The sequence below is a fragment of the Lepidochelys olivacea genome (genome assembly GCF_965140295.1).
Source record: "Lepidochelys olivacea isolate rLepOli2 genome assembly, chromosome: 8".
Taxonomy (NCBI): Eukaryota; Metazoa; Chordata; order Testudines; family Cheloniidae; genus Lepidochelys; species Lepidochelys olivacea.
This window is the reverse complement of record NC_140418.1, coordinates 72368528-72385861: the sequence shown is the minus strand read 5'-3', so window position 1 is coordinate 72385861 and position 17334 is coordinate 72368528. Positions and strand designations below refer to the sequence as shown.

At 39.7% G+C, this 17334-nt stretch overlaps 1 protein-coding gene across 1 annotated transcript in view; it reads right to left on the bottom strand.

The window, feature by feature from the left end:
• The window catches only part of DPYD (dihydropyrimidine dehydrogenase), a 537067-nt gene that overhangs the window by 71996 nt on the left and 447737 nt on the right, over nucleotides 1-17334 (bottom strand). The window contains exon 19 of the mRNA XM_084637885.1: nucleotides 813-955. Coding sequence (XP_084494011.1) covers nucleotides 813-955 — 143 coding nt within the window. The remainder of the gene's footprint in view (nucleotides 1-812; nucleotides 956-17334) is intronic.

Here is a 17334-nt window from a genome sequence, read left to right as displayed (position 1 = left end):
ACTACCCACAACAACTGTCCTCCTCCTCTACATATCACAGTGGTTTTCAGACAGCTGCTCAGTGCAGGCAAAATGCTGAAGTGTCAATGGACCTCCTAGGATCTATACTACCAACACCTCCTGTTAATGAAAAATCTATCACTCAGACTAAAGTATGCCTAGGGCTTAAGAAAACATCAGCCAATGCAACCAACTACTGCAAACTATTTAACATCCCATTCCTTAGCCATGACTGTGATGCCAACAACATGTAAAGGATGCACAGCTCTGCATTTTTCGTCACCCAAAACAAGTGCTTGAGGGACACTGGTGCCTGGATGAAGAATAGCTATTTCAAACTGAATGCAGGTGGGACCAAAAGTAAAGCCATTTGGAATTCCCTTCAGTGCTCAGTAAGACACAGGATGAAAACCCCCTGTTCCAAAGAGCTTATGCTGGCCAAGACAGAAACTGAAAACACAGGATGTACTGGGAAGTACAAATGTATTCACTTCAGTTGCTTAACAAGGGAAAGTGATTTAATTTCAAAACTTTTTTGGTTAGAGAAAAAGATACTATTTCACTCTTAAAAAGCTAGCTTTTCCCAGGTCAGCACCATAGATTATGGGGCATCCATACTCTATCACTGAACATCTTAAGTGAATGGCTCCAAGCAATGAGCATGGAGCCAACAATATGAACATTTGTTCCAATGGATCAATTATGTTAATGTGTCCTTTTTCCTACTTTGAGCTGAAATCTTTAGTTTTAAGATAAATTACAGTTCTGTGATAAATTACTAATTATAATTTTTAAAGGAAAAAAACAACTACCTGGAGAACAGAAGCACCACTGTGGAGAAATTGCATCCCACTCTCAGCTGAATCAATTCCTCCAGTTGCTAAGATGGGAAATCCTGGAAGAGCATGAGCTATAGCAGATACTGCTCGCAGGGCTATGGGCCGAATAGCACTTCCTAAAGAAAATCAAAATACAGTGTTAGCATGTTGGAATACTCAGCACTTAGATACGATGTGTGCATGCCCATCATGGGATGGCAGTGTTGTACTAGACAAACCATTAATATCAAGAACTAATATCGAATTCTAATATCTAAAAATATATTAATTTGTAAATCGACATGTATCAGATTTTGAATAGTATTATTACATGTAAAAGTGTTAGGAACGTGGGTGTAATAACCCTAAAACTGCAGACAGAAACACTTGCATATTTAACTGGATAAAACATAAAACTTGGCTCCAACATTTAAGCATCTGTTTTAAAAGAACAAGGAACAATATAATTAGAAACAGAAAACAATTCCATACAGTAAATTATAGACATACAGCTCTAAATTTCCACATAAGGGATAAGGCTGCTGGTGTGAAAACGGATAGTGTGCAAATAAAGGGAAGATTTTGAATGTTTTACGGAATCTGAATCAAACATTTGGTTTAAAACTACCATTCCAAATGCACTTTGACATTTTGGATATTAATTAATACATATCCCCTGTGAATACATTCAGCGATATTGGTACTCCTTTAAGAAGCCAAGCTTTGACCAGATTATTCCCTAAAATTGCATGGTACTATTCACATGAGCAAAGTTATTCACATGCATACATGTTTGTAGGATTGGGGCCTTAATTTTCAAAGTGGTACATGGGGATTTGCCCACTCAATTTCTTGAGCCATTTATGGGAATCATGATAAAACCCTAGTGCACTGCATAGACAATTTACTCCATTTTGTTTAAAGTATATTGATGTTGCATGAGTATTAACACACACATAAGAATACAGCATGTACTAGACAGTAAATAATGCTGGTTGCTCGCACATATTCAACTATTTATATTTTTAGACCATTTGGGATGTATTTAAACTACTATTTTTATATTAAAGTATCCAGTTAATTTAGAATAAAAATACAGTGTATTACAGTGGTGTCTTGCAGTAGTGCAGGGACTGTACATTGCACTGGCAAGCAGTATAGGGAAGAATACTTCACTAACAAGGAGATTGACTAGGGGTCCGTCTAGATTAGAGGGAAAAGGGTGTTTTTTATATTGAGTAGTTAATTTGAGGTAAATAACATGATATGAAACACCCCAAACACTTTATGCAGACCCTATGTAACACTATTACAACTGTATTAGCTGGTCAGGGTGAGCCCCAGAGTCCCCATTTGATCTGCTCTTGGGGCAAAGGACCAATGGAGGCAGTCAGTAATAAAGACCAGTGGGGGAAGAAGAGGAGGGAGGACCAAGGAATTGTAGGAAGATGAAGAAAAAGAAGGAGGGAAAGAAGCATGAGAAGAGCAGGATGTTTCCAGTTCCTCCTCATGCCCTCCTCTGTTTACACCATTGTCCTCATTCCAGAAAGGAACTGCTTTCTCTTTCACCACAGAGAGGTTTGACTGTTGTCTTTTACCCATGTATGTGATTATGTTTCTAAAAGAGAAATTTTGTAGTCTGCTAGATTTGTAGTCTGCTGGATTTTTAATCTGCTAAAGGGATAGTCTTTCGCAGCTTTTAATTTTCAACGGATAACATATTTATTTGTGTAACCGGGGGGAAAGCGGAGGCCCCATAATATTGAACGCAACAGATGCACTCTCCTCTCCCTCTACTATCCCATCTCAAAGTAAAAATCATAACACATGCATACTACAGCCATAGGTAGCTGCCCTGCTGGGGATCTCCAAAGGACCTAAGGTCAATCTAGCAGTTTGCCGTCTAGAGACTTGTCCACCCTTTTTCATGCATCACACTTTTTTATTTTTTTTAAACAATGGTCAGCTGTAGTGTGGCAACTACCACCAGTATGTTGGTATCTGTTCACTATCACAGCACACCAGGTACGGCAGACAGAGTGAATGAGCAGTACAGCTTTGCACATCAGCACAGGGTCTAGGGCCTGTCAGTTTGTTTTAAACAGGGAAGCTGTAGTTTCCCAGCAGAATTTTTCATTTTCAAAAGGACATTGTTTGCCAATGTAAGTTTTCCAACAGAAAACTGAAAATTTGGTTTGCTTTAACCATTTCAAATCCCCTCTTTCTTCAGCTCAGGTCGCCTCCAGCAAAATGTCACCTCCTAACAAACCACTGATACAGGCAACACTGGGCTTCACAAACAGGCTGTCTGACAAGCACACACGTTACAAAATCAGCATCCAAATGCCTCGATAAATTGTCTCTACTGACATCTGCTCCAGACTCAGCATATGAATTATCTTCTTGAGTTATGCCATCTCCAGCTGCTTCAGCACTGATCCCACCTCATTATTTACCGACCTGACATCTCCTCCCCTTTCCAACAACTGTACTCCGTTTTTTACATCACATCCACACCTGGGTGAGAAGCAGCCTTCACACTGCCTGATAAGTCTGCCTCGTTAATGTGTGTCTTCAAGGTATGCTGGATGTTCTTGAATATCTGGATTATTGATCGAGAATATGAGGTGTTCTGCTCCATGCATAGGTACCATTTTTTGCACTGAAGTTATGCCTTGCTTGATCAACAACATTAGAGAGGTTACAAATGAAATCTTCACCATGAACATTTTTAGAAATATGAATGGACAACTTAACTCAATGTGCAGAAGAGAGTTTTCTGCCAGTACTGGTGTGCTTTAGGGACAACTGAATGATGGTTCACAAAAGTTGGGAATTTTAATGAAAATCCATAATAGAACCTAAGTAAAGACCACAGCAAAACAGACTCACAAAGAGAGCAGCCTGCTGGCACCAAAATGTCTAGTGAGCACTAATGGTGTGGTAGTTGCAGTCGGTTTAGCTAGATCAATCATAATGAGATTGAAAGATTATCTGTAAAATGAGACAATGGGCACTTACTCTTAGACATAGCACAGCACCATTGTGGAGATGATGGTCAAGTCTTACAGAATGACTAAGCTCAGAATGATGGCATCACGCAAGAAATTTTTCATGCGTTTATGAAGTCATCTAAAATGTCGACCAAAAATATACATTACACAAGCAAAACCATTCAGAAGTGAGCTGATCAAGAAACAAGCTCACAAAATGCTTCAACAACTCAATCTTTCTGAGCAAGACTGAAAATGAACATAGGAAATGCCATACCATTGAGCCATATAGTCCTAAACCCAGTCTCTGACAGTGTCCAAAAACAGATGCTTCAGAGTGGGGTACAAATAACCCAGAAATAGGCTATATATATATTGCCCATGGGGAAAAAAATTTCTAATCCACATCAGTTAAAGGCTGGCTCATCAGTTAAAGGCTGGCTCAAGGCAGGAAAGGTTATTCCCCTTCCATTTTTTAAAATATTGATGTTACTCTGGATGTTCTCATATTTCATATAAATATCCCATCCCTTTTTAAATCATGTCAAACACTTGACATCAATATCTTGTGGCAATGAGTTCCACAGAAGAATTCCACTTTATGTGAAGAAATGTCCTTTTTGTCTGTTTTAATTTGCTGCCTATTTAAATAAATTTCCCCTTGAACAATGGATACCGGGGAGAAAGGAACAAGTGACCATTTGTTAAGTGCTTGCACAATAAAGTAATCAGAAAGGACTTCCTTCAGCTTAACAATATCAGTGGTGTGACTGCAGCAACACAGCAGAGAAGACAGTGACTGAGTTGCAAGCTGTGTGGATCTCATTGAATTTATAGGTTGGGGCTTTGATGAGCTAGTGTAATGAATGGATATTTTTCTGGAGCTCAGACTCATTTCCAGTGAGTTACCGGTTGTCTTTCTATCCACTCTGCAAGTTGTTGTTTAAATTTGGTAAATGTTTGGGTACAATTTCAAAGGTACAATATTCATCAATAACTCAGCTAAAAGAACAACAAAATCATGTGAACACTGCTTCTAATGACAGCAATTAAATGGCTCTTATGACACTCAAAGGGCTGATTGACATGTGTGTCATTGTTATTCCAACAATTTTTTCTTAGTATTCTGGAGGGCACAAAAAGAACATACAAGGAGCTGTAAACATTTTCCTTCACACTTTTATCATCTTACTCAAAACACAGGGAAGCCTTCTTGTGTTGCAGAAAAAGTGCCAGGTCTAGAACACAGTGCACCATAATTGACTGACTTGTGGCAGAAAATATACTGTATTTTGAAATACTGAAACACAGAAAAAAAAAGGAATAAAATAAATAAATAAAGAGTGATTTCAATAAATATTTGCAAAAGCAAAATAAATGGGCAGTGATGTTGGCCTAGAGTTTTATTTTTATGTGAATGCCAAGGAAGTTGAAAGGATAACTGGTCCCATTTCATAATGGCCTCTTGATGAGGAAGGAGAGGTAGAGGAGGACTGGAGGAAAGCAAATATAACTCCAGTCTTCCAACAGACTTTATGGAGCAGTTATGACGTAACATGAAGAAAAAGTCTAAATCTAGCGACAGGCAAGAGGAAATACAAACTAACAAAAATTCATCACTAAGGTTTCATAGAGTGGAAAATATCTGGTAAATCAGATGGAATTAAAAAAAAACAAAACTAACTATGGTCCCAATCCAGCAACACGTTTCAGCACTTGGGACTTCAATGACTCCCATGCTTAAAGGTTCGTACATGACAAAGTGATTTGATGTACTGGGGTTTATAATTCCAGTAGGTCAGTGTCAGTAGCTAAGAGACTTGCTAGCACAACACTCCATTGATGGCAACATGAGAGTGGTTATCAAGGGCTGGATGGGGTATGCCATATAGCTTACTGTAAAATAAAGAACTACTAGGTCTGATATGCAAAGCCCATTTATCCAGGCCTCAAACACAGGACCAAGGTTTGAATGTAAGAGAGAGAAACAGATGTATGTGGTGGAGATGAGATTCTACTGCATGTTGAAAACTCCTCTGTCAAGGTTCCTCCCCCACTCTGAACTCTAGGGTACAGATGTGGGGACCTGCATGAAAAACCTCCTAAGCTTATCTTTACCAGCTTAGGTCAAAACTTCCCCAAGGTACAAAATATTACCCCCGTTATCCTTGGAATGGCCGCTACCACCACCAAACTAATACTGGTTACTGGGGAAGAGCTGTTTGGACGCGTCCTTCCCCCCAAAATACTTCCCAAAACCTTGCACCCCACTTCCTGGACAAGGTTTGGTAAAAAGCCTCACCAATTTGCCTAGGTGACTACAGACCCAGACCCTTGGATCTTAAGAACAATGAACAATCCTCCCAACACTTGCACACCCCCCTTTCCTGGGAAATGTTGGATAAAAAGCCTCACCAATTTGCATAGGTGACCACAAACCCAAACCCTTGGATCTGAGAACAATGAAAAAGCATTCAGTGTTTTACAAGAAGACTTTTAATAAAAAATAGAAGTAAATAGAAATAAAGAAATCCCCCCTGTAAAATCAGGGTGGTATATATCTTACAGGGTAATTAGATTCAAAAACATAGAGAACCCCTCTAGGCAAAACCTTAAGTTACAAAAAAGATACACAGACAGAAATAGTTATTCTATTCAGCACAATTCTTTTCTCAGCCATTTAAAGAAATCATAATCTAACACATACCTAGCTAGATTACTTACTAAAAGTTCTAAGACTCCATTCCTGTTCTGTCCCCGGCCAAGACGACTACAGACAGACACACAAACCCTTTGTTTCTCTCCCTCCTCCCAGCTTTTGAAAGTATCTTGTCTCCTCATTGGTCATTTTGGTCAGGTGCCAGCGAGGTTACCTTTAGCTTCTTAACCCTTTACAGGTGAGAGGAGCTTTCCCCTGGCCAGGAGGGATTTCAAAGGGGTTTACCCTTCCCTTTATATTTATGACATCCTCTTTTTCAGTATCTCATTAAAATGCAATACAACTGCTATTATTTAAAGCTAAACAATGAAAAAAATCCTAAAATTTTAGAAAAACTATTTATTTTTCTGCTGAATAATTAGGGCTTCTGCTTTGTTTTTCATTTTAAAACACAGTCAACGTTCATGATTAAAATGGAGGGAAGTCACGGAAATGCAGCATAATAAAATATATCAAGTGTCACAGGCATTATTTTGAACATCAAATAATCTCCTCTCCCTATTTCGTGCAAATAACTAGAACTGTGCTGCTATGATAACAGTGAACAGATACCAACATAGTGGTAGCGGTTGCCACACCAGAAATTATATTTGCTTAAAAAAAATGCTGTTCTTTCCTGGGAGGAGGGAGACTTCACCTCTGTTGGAGGAATTAAGGTGCTTGTCAAGAGTTTACTGGTCTTGTTCTTGGTGTCAATGGGGCTCCTTTTCATTGTTAGTGTTCAGTCTTGCAAAGTGTTGAGCTCCTTCAGCTCTGAAGTTATGGGCAGCTGAAGGCACTTGGAACTGCCAAAAATTGCTAGGCACCTTGCAGAATCAAGCGTGCCAGGCCAGACCCAATGCACTTTGAGTTCAGTAAAAAGACTCCCATTGATGTCAAGGACTTCCCAAGCAATCTAGTTTCACCTGGAAGCTCTGATAGCTCTCAGTCAAACTGGTTCAGCTGTTCACCATCACATCTACCCACCAATGTGAAAACAAATCCCTCTGTCTCAGAAGTAATAGATATTAGGCTTGATACACCTTTACACTAAGGCCACTTTTCACAACTCTGGCAGCATAAAAGGGCCGTAAAGTACATCCACTTTAACGGCACCTTACACTGCCAGAGCAGCTGTAAAAGGGCCTTAGGATAAACAAGAATCAAGCCCTCCCCCCGTTTAAAAAAAACGGGTCAGTGTGGGAATTCCTAACTCCTGTGAAAATAATGGCAAAGTTACACACAAATACTATATAATTATTTGTATTTTCCCATATATTTATTTTTTCTACGATATTGTTTGAATCTTGAAATTGTATATTTGGCCTTTTAAATTCAGCTATATACACTAACCAAAGAAACAGACAAACAAGAAAACCCCTAATATCCATCAAGCAGTAGCTGGCATAACACTGAAATTAGGTCGTAATTCTTAGTAGTGTTCTTTGTATAGCAATGTAAAATTTAGTTTTAATTTATTTATGTTACAGTAATTACTGTGGATTTTCTTTACAAATGTAAATTCAGATTTGTACTACAGTAGACTAAACTTTACAAAGAAAAAAGAAGCTGATACTAAGTATTCACATTATTTGTAATGAACAACAAATATTTTTGACGATTGTGCTGCTATGAAAAGAAAAACAAAAATCTACCCACCACCTCCCTCTCTCTGCATATATATTCTAGCAAGGTAGTTGACACTGTTATCTTCCCAGAAGCTAAGTTCATAAAACCAGGGAAGGGGGGAAAAAAGAGTGAGAGAGAGAACACATGCGAGAGAGCAAATATCAGAGATCGGGAAAAAAGGTAGAATGGGAATAGATCTGGGAAAGTTCACCATTCAGTTACTGCAAATAATCACTTCCTGTAAATAGTAACAGAATGAGAAAGTTTGAAGATTAGACCAAAACAAATAAAGGATATCTAATCTGATCTAAAGGGAACATTCTGCACATAATTGTATTGTATAATCCTGATATTTAAAAGAAACTTTATATAGATAATCCATATTTTAAATAACTCAGACAAATGTACAAGACAAGACATTTGCATCTAATTCATTATTTGTCATAATTATTCTATATACTCTTTCTCTCTCCCTCCTGTAGGTGGCCACCATAAACTACACTTATCAAATAACTCATTAGCAGGGTTTTCAATACTGTCATATCCAGATAATTAGCAATTTATTTAAATAACCAATTTCTGTGGAAATAATTGCCATGGAATGCCCTGAACCTACTTTTTATGAACTATAATAAAAGTGTTAAAATAATCCCTGACATTTGCAAATGCCATTAGTTCACCTTTCCTTTTGATAGTGCTATGGCATTATGTTTAAACAATTACCCGATAATGCAGCAGTTTAATGGAATAGTGCAGCAAGCACATCCTTCAAAATGGCCAGTGAATACATTTATATGCAGAAGAAAATTCAGTGAACAGACATGTCTGGAGAGAAATATGATATACAGCTAGTATAAAACCCCAGAATGAAAGCTATTAGTACCACATAATGCTCAAAGTACTAGTAAACAGATGATGCACCAAAATGTCATGTTCAAGATGGATGCAGCCTATAGTTTAGGCGTACAATTCAGAATCAGATGTATCAAGGAACCTGGATAACTCTTCTATCAGTGGCACCTATCTCTTCCAGAATCATTTTGGTCCATCACTAATTTATATAATAATAGATATTTGCTAAATTTACTAATAAATTATTTACTGATTCTAGATCTTGTTAACAAATAACAAATTTTTTGATTTTGCAGTGTAGTCCAGCATATGACATTTTAGTAAATCCCTGGGTTCTCCAAAATAAAGAAGGGCCCCTGAGTATTTCCATTCAAAACTTTTAATTACATGTTCATTTCTCAAAAAGAATCTTGAAGGGAATATTTGCTTTATAGGCCACACCAGAATGGTGCCTACAATATCTTAGATAATTAGCCATCATCTTTAAAGCAAGGACTGACTCTGACTGGTATTTGATTTTAATTATCATACTTCAATGGTGAATCCCAGTTCCATGAAGTTAATGGCAAAATTCCCATGGACTTCAATGAGGGCAGGATTTTACCCCAAAACTTCAGAACTAGGATTACCATCCTGCCACATTTAGGACGGTGTCTGGGTCACTACAGTCTGCCACTCATTTTTATTCTCAGCTAATGAGATTCTCAGCCAGTTATGTCCTCCAGAGGAGATGGACATGAAGGAGGGTCTACATTTTCTTTGCTAATTGTTTGTCTTTTCCTTTGCCTTGTGTCAAAAGGCTGTCCTTTTCAGGATTTTAATGTTTTTGAGTCCATTCTGTGTATGTCTATGACCACCAATAATTATTTTGCTCCACTTTCTCCCTCAAAACAAAAAATGAAAATGCAGGAAATGTTGGCATCAACTATGATCTAAAACAAAGAGGAAAAAGTGGCCTTTTCAGTTTTCCCCCTTCCTGAATTATTAGTGATGATTATTTATGAACCTTCTGTTGTAAAGTTCATAAAATCACCAGAGTTCTTATTCAATAAATGTTTAGTTGTCATAGGAGATTTCTTTAAATTAATAAATGTTAGATTTGGGGATCAGAGAGAAAAGGAAATTTTTTCTTACCTGTAAATGTTATTTCCCTAGTGGACAAGATCAGTTTCTAACTTGATAGGTTTTCACTTACATCACACTTTAAAAGAGAGGAGGAAACAACAGGGCTGAAGGATTTTGGGGTGCTTACACAAGGCCTCTGGAGGGTGCTCCTAATGTACCCAGCTACGAATGTCACAGTATTTACTATCATGCATACTTACAATCTGGGAAATGTGAGTGACCCAGTGAGAATAAAACTGATTAGAGAAGTCAAGCTCAGGTAAAGGGAAAAAATTTTATCCAGAACGACAGGCAAGTCTTTGGGGGTAGGGATCTTCTTTTACTCTGTCTTTTGCAGCACCTACCAGAATGAGGCCCTGATCCTGATTGTACCTGACTGTAAAATAATACAAATAAAAAAGGCAATCATCACTGAGATAAACTCCCAAAATAGCACTAAGGGAAGGAACATCTGAGGAATACTTTGTTCATCAGAGAAACATCATTCATAGATGCCTTACAAGATAGTCTCCCAAAGGACAGATTGGTTTCTACTTAGATAGGTTCTGTGCCTCACTCACTCAACCAAAGGGCGCAATTACTTCTTTAGAACACAAAGTACACAGACACTACTCATTCTGAAGCTGCATCTGCAGGTAGTCACCGAGCTGAACACATCTATATATCTACACTTGGAGTGAGGGTGTGATTTCCAGCTTGTGTAGACATCGTGCCACTGATTCCCACCAAGTTAGCATGCTAAAATTAGTAGAGTAGCCGGGGAGTGGTGAGTGGTGGCATGGGCTAACCACCCTGGGTACAAAATGCCTGAGTCCTATGGGTACATACTTGGCAGAGGCAGCCCGTGCCGCCACTGGCTGCTGCCTGTGCTATTGTGGCTATACTACTATGTTTAGTGTGCTAGCTTGATAAGAGCTAGCACAAGCATATCTATGTGAGTTGGGAATCGCACCCCCAGATCTAACTGTAGACAGATTTTTGCTAGTCAAACAGCAGCTTGCAGATTGGCTCTAGGGATGCAATGCCTCTATTTGCCTGGGAGATGGCATTAGATATATCAGAATGGGCTTTAGCTCCCTACTGGACAATGCCTACCCTGGACAATATGGCTTCAGTTCTAAAAACCATTTAAGTGTGTGTGTCTAAATTAATCCCTGTTCAACCAAATATGTCAGCAGATGCTTAACTCTAAGCACACAATGGGTCTTAACCCTGTGTCCAAGAGCTTGGTGGAACAGTGCAGGACTGCTGAACTGGGACCTTTAAGTCCCTAAAATTCATTTTAAAATGTTAATGCTGCTGAGAACATCTGTGACAACTCCTTGTGGTGATAACCTTGGTGGTATTCAAAAGGCTTTAGATATACGTTAATCAGCATTTATCTAGGACTGCTCCCAGCTGTTTGGTGAACAAGCTTATAAATACAACAGAAAATGAAAGAAATAAGACCTAAAAAGCTCAGAAAGCTCAAATACAGGGTTTCTTTCCCCACTAATGTACCCAAACATCAGAGTTTTCAGGCTTATCTAGTCTATGGATCTGTCTCATGCAGTTGCTAGTGGTTTAATAATTTGACATGTTAATAAAATAAAACTAAAACTAAAACAAACACCACCACCAAAAGACTACTGATCTGCTAGGAAGGCAAGAATACAATACTATTGTGGGACAAATGACCCTATTTTAGTTGAATGGATTGTTTGCCAATGCACTAATGTAAAATATGTACACTCAGTAGACAGATATATTTCCATATTCACATATACATAAAACAGAGTGGATGACACGTCCCCTGATAAAACCTGTTACTTCAACACTTCAAGTGAAAAGTGTTAAAATAAATGGCTCATCACATACAAGTGTTAAAATAAATGTTTATTTCAACACTCTGCGTGTCATACCCGTGTATTTCAACATTTGCCATTTCTCAAGACTCATGAAACCAGGAATAGGAGAGATATAGATAACACAGGACAATTGAAAAAAGTTTGTGTGGTACATGATGATTGGGATGCTCTTTACAAATTAAAACAGTAAGTGGGAGACACCTTGAAAGTACTGGGAATCTGTTTGCGCTTGTAAGCTGGTAGGCTCTCACCAGCCAAGGAAAGAACCAGTAGAGCCAGGTTTCAGAGCAGCAGCCGTGTTAGTCTGTATCCACAAAAAGAAAAGCAGTACTTGTGGCACCTTAGAGACTAACCAATTTATTTGAGCATAAGCTTTCATGAGCTACAGCTCACTTCATTGGATGCATGCAGTGGAAAATACAGTGGGGAGATTTTATATACACAGAGAACATGAAACAATGGGTGTTACGATACACACTGTAACAAGAGTGATCAGGTAAGGTGAGCTATTACTAGCAGGAAAGAAAAAAAACCTTTTGTAGTGGTAATCAAGGTGGGCCATCTCCAGCAGTTGACAAGAACGTGTGAGGAACCGTGGGGGAGGGGGAAATAAACATAGATTCATAGATATTTAGGCCAGAAGGGACCATTATGATCATCTAGTCTGACCTCCTGCACAATGCAGGCCACAGAATTTCACCCACCACTCCTAAAAAAGACCTCACACCTATATCTGTGCTATTGAAGTCCTCAAATTGTAGTTTGAAGACCTCAAGGAGCAGAGAATCCTCCAGCAAGTGACCCGTGCCCCATGCTACAGAGGAAGGCGAAAAACCTCCAGGGCCTTCCAATCTGCCCTGGAGGAAAATTCCTTCCCGACCCCAAATATGGCGATCAGCTAAACCCTGAGCATATGGGCAAGATTCATCAGCCAGATACTACAGAAAATTCTTTCCCGGTAACTTGGATCTTACCCCATCTAAAAACCCATCACAGGCCATTGGGCCTATTTACCATGAATATTTAATTACCAAAACCATGTTATCCCATCATACCATCTCCTCCATAAACTTATCGAGTTTAATCTTAAAGCAAGATAGATCTTTTGCCCCCACTACTTCCCTCGGAAGGCTATTCCAAAACTTCACTCCTCTGATGGTTAGAAACCTTCGTCTAATTTCTAATCTAAATTTCCTAGTGGCCAGTTTATATCCATTTGTTCTTGTGTCCACATTGGTACTGAGTTTAAATAATTCCTCTCCCTCTCTGGTATTTATCCCTCTGATATATTTATAGAGAGCAATCATATCTCCCCTCAACCTTCTTTTAGTTAGACTAAACAAGCCAAGCTCCCTGAGTCTCCTTTCATAAGACAAGTTTTCCATTCCTCGTATCATCCTAGTAGCCCTTCTCTGTACCTGTTCCAGTTTGAATTCATCCTTCTTAAACATGGGAGACCAGAACTGCACACAGTATTCCAGGTGAGGTCTCACCAGTGCCTTATATAACGGTACTAAAACCTCCTTATCCCTACTGGAAATACCTCTCCTGATGCATCCCAAGACGACATTAGCTTTTTTCACAGCCATATCACATTGGCAGCTCATAGTCATCCTATGATCAACCAATACTCCAAGGTCCTTTTCCTCCTCCGTTACTTCTAGTTGATGCGTCCCTAGCTTATAACTAAAATTCTTGTTATTAAACATGGGGAAATAGTTTTACTTTGTGTAATGACACATCCACTCCCAGTCTTTATTCAAGCCTAATTTAATGGTGTCCAGTTTGCAAATGAATTCCAATTCAGCAGTTTCTCATTGGAGTCTGTTTCTGAAATTTTTTTGTTGAAGTATTGCCACTTTTAGGTCTGAAGTCAAGTGACCAGAGAAACTGAAGTGTTCTCCGACTGGTTTTTGAATGTTATAATTCTTGACGTCTGATTTGTGTCCATTTATTCTTATGCGTAGAGACTGTCCGGTTTGGCCAATGTACATGGCAGAGGGGCATTGCTGGCACATTATGGCATATATCACATTGATAGATGTGCAGGTGAACGAACCTGTGATAGTGTGGCTGATGTGATTAGGCCCTATGATGGTGTCCCCTGAATAGATATGCGGACACAGTTGGCAACAGGCTTTGTTGCAAGGACAGGTTCCTAGGTTAGTGGTTTTGTTGTGTGGTGTGTGGTTACTGGTGAGTATTTGCTTCAGGTTGGGAGGCTGTCTGTAAGCAAGGACTGGCCTGTCTCCCAAGATCTGTGAGAGTGATAGGTCATCCTTCAGGATAGGTTGTAGATCCTTGATGATACGTTGGAGAGGTTTTAGTTGGGGGCTGAAGGTGATGGCTAGTGGCGTTCTGTTATTTTCTTTGTTGGGCCTGTCCTGTAGTAGGTAACTTCTGGGTACCCTTCTGGCTCTGTCAATATGTTTCTTCACTTCAGCAGGTGGGTACTGTAGTTGTAAGAAAGCTTGATAGAGATCTTGTAGGTGTTTGTCTCTGTCTGAGGTGGTTGGCGCAAATGCGGTTGTATCGTAGAGCTTGGCTGTAGACAATGGATTGTATGGTGTGGTCTGGATGAAAGCTGGAGGCATGTAGGTAAGCATAGCAGTCAGTAGGTTTCTGGTATAGGGGTGGTGTTTATGTGACCATTCTTATTAGCACCGTAGTGTCCAGGAAGTGGATCTCTTGTGTGGACTGGTCCAGGCTGAGGTTGATGGTGGGATGGAAATTTTTGAAATCCGGGTGGAATTCCTCAAGGGCTTCTTTTCCATGGGTCCAGATGATGAAGATGTCATCAGTGTAGTGCAAGTAGAGTAGGGGCATTAGGGGACAAGAGCTGAGGAAGAGTTCTTCTAAGTCAGCCATAAAAATGTTGGCATATTGTGGGGCCATGTGGGTACCCATAGCAGTGCCGCTGATTTGAAGGTATACATTGTCCCCAAATGTGAAATAGTTATGGGTGAGGACAAAGTCACAAAGTTTAGCCACCAGGTTTGCCGTGACATTATTGGGGATACTGTTCCTGATGGCTTTTAGTCCATCTTTGTGTGGAATGTTGGTGCAGAGGGCTTCTACATCCATAGTGGCTAGGATGGTGTTTTCAGGAAGATCACTGATGGATTGTAGTTTTCTCAGGAAGTCAGTGGTGTCTTGAAGATAGCTGGGAGTGCTGGTAGCATAGGGCCTGAGGAGGGAGTCTACATAGACAGGCAATCCTGCTGTCAGGGTGCCAATGCCTGAGATGATGGGGCATCCATGATTTCCAGGTTTATGGATCTTGGGTAGCAGATAGAATACCCCTGGTCGGGGTTCTATTTCCCCATGTTTATTGCTCCCCCACCATTCCTCACACGTTCTTGTCAACTGTTGGAAATGGCCCATCTTGATTATCACTACAAAAGGTTCCCTTCCCCCCCACTCTCCTGCTGGTAATAGCTCAACTTAACTGATCACTCTTGTTATAGTGTGTATGGTAACACCCATTGTTTCATGTTCTCTGTGTATATAAATCTCCCCACTGTATTTTCCACGGTATGCATCCGATGAAGTGAGCTGTAGCTCACGAAAGCTTATGCTCAAATAAATTTGTTAGTCTCTAAGGTGCTACAAGTACTCCTTTCCTTCCTTGGGGAGATGGGAAGGAATTTTTTCCTGCAGCGCCAGACTAGCCAAGGTGAGATGGGGTTTTTGCTGTCCTCACAGCAGGTTGGGAGCTTAGTTGGGGTAAACATGAAGTGGGAGTTAGGCTATGATGTCACAACTCATTATGTAAGTGAGAGGGAGATGTCCAGTGCAGGTACGCTGCAGGGAAGAGATATGGTGATCAGATAAAATGGACTGGTAAAGGAGTTATGGGAGGTATTCTTTAAAGGAGTGGAAATAGGGGAGGGGATGTTTTGGGGTTCCTATGACTGGTATGGCAGCAGGGTTGGCCTTGTATCCCTTCCCTTTACAGCCACCCTTGACCCTCATTTGAGAGGTGGGAATGGCAGAGTCCCAGGAGTGGATTGGCTGGTGACCAGGACAGTTAAAGAGGGAAGGCTGACAGCAGCATCTCCTACTACTGGTATATGTAAATGATTATGAAATTACCTGCACGCGTTTATCTGCTGGGTACTCCCAAGCATTTAGGAACCCATTTGTGGCCAAATTAAATCACACCTCTTGTCTCCAGTTGTTCTTCCACCACAGCTGGACAATGGAAGTGCAGCAAGCCCCCACTTTTGCATAGTGTCTTTTGACAACAATCTGTGTTAACAGCGCAGGCAGGATGCAGCAACTAGATAGCAAGAAAATATTCAAAAACCTCAGTGAGTCATCTCAGGGTAATATGTTTTGATAGCTTGTAAACCTGTACAACTGAGGTACAGGCCTTTGGAAACCTCTAACAATCAAGGGGAGAAGGCTGCACAGATTCTAGCAAGAGGGATGTGGCCTTAGGAGGGCAAAGAACTCATTTTGTGGACTTTTGGTTACTTGGGAGGGAAGAGCTATTTATTGGTTTGGCTGGAGGGCTAACCTAAATTAAGCTACCCAAAGCAATGAGAGACTCTGGCAGCAACACAGCTAGACAATGAGGAGGAGGAGGACTGGTGTTGATCAGTGGCTGCCCCTGAGGAATGAAAGATGACACCCTGCTTCAGCAACCTACAAACAAATTCACTATCTCAAACCAAGACACTGCACAGTTACAGACTCTCTCTATATATACATCTCTCTCTCAGTACATATAGTATAAAGTTATCTTCCACCAGTGTCACCTTTGGCAGATAAAATACTATAATCATTTTATAGCGGAATGGTGTACAATGCAATGGAAGTTCTTCACTGGAAAAAATACTATGTTTTCACTCTTTTACTTTCCTCAGCAGTGATTAGTTCCAGAAAGATGAGGTATCATCATTCCTCTGAAGGCATTGTAGGATATAAGATTGGTCCTCAGAAGTTGGCAACATATAATAAATGTGCTTTATTCCTAAACATCAATCAGTTTCAAGAATGGCAGTTGCTTGCAGAATGGTAATAATAGAAATATTCAGCGAATAACTACCACGGGCATTAAAACACTGGTTGACAGATGTGAAGTGTTCTTGTATAATTATGGTTTCATAACTAGATACATCAGTTCCTAAATATTTAGTTCCTTATATTTCTGTATTTTTGTAATGAAATTTACATGACAGCATTAAGTTGTTTTTTTTTAAACTAAACCAAGAGACAGCTGATACCTCTGCCTTTAATTAAACTTGGGTATTATATGTAAGGATGGCAATTTCCCAGAACGACTTGTTTCTCTAAAGTGATAAGAGTACAACAGATAGCCTAAATCAATTAAAAAAAAGAAACATGTTGAAAGACTCCTGCCATTA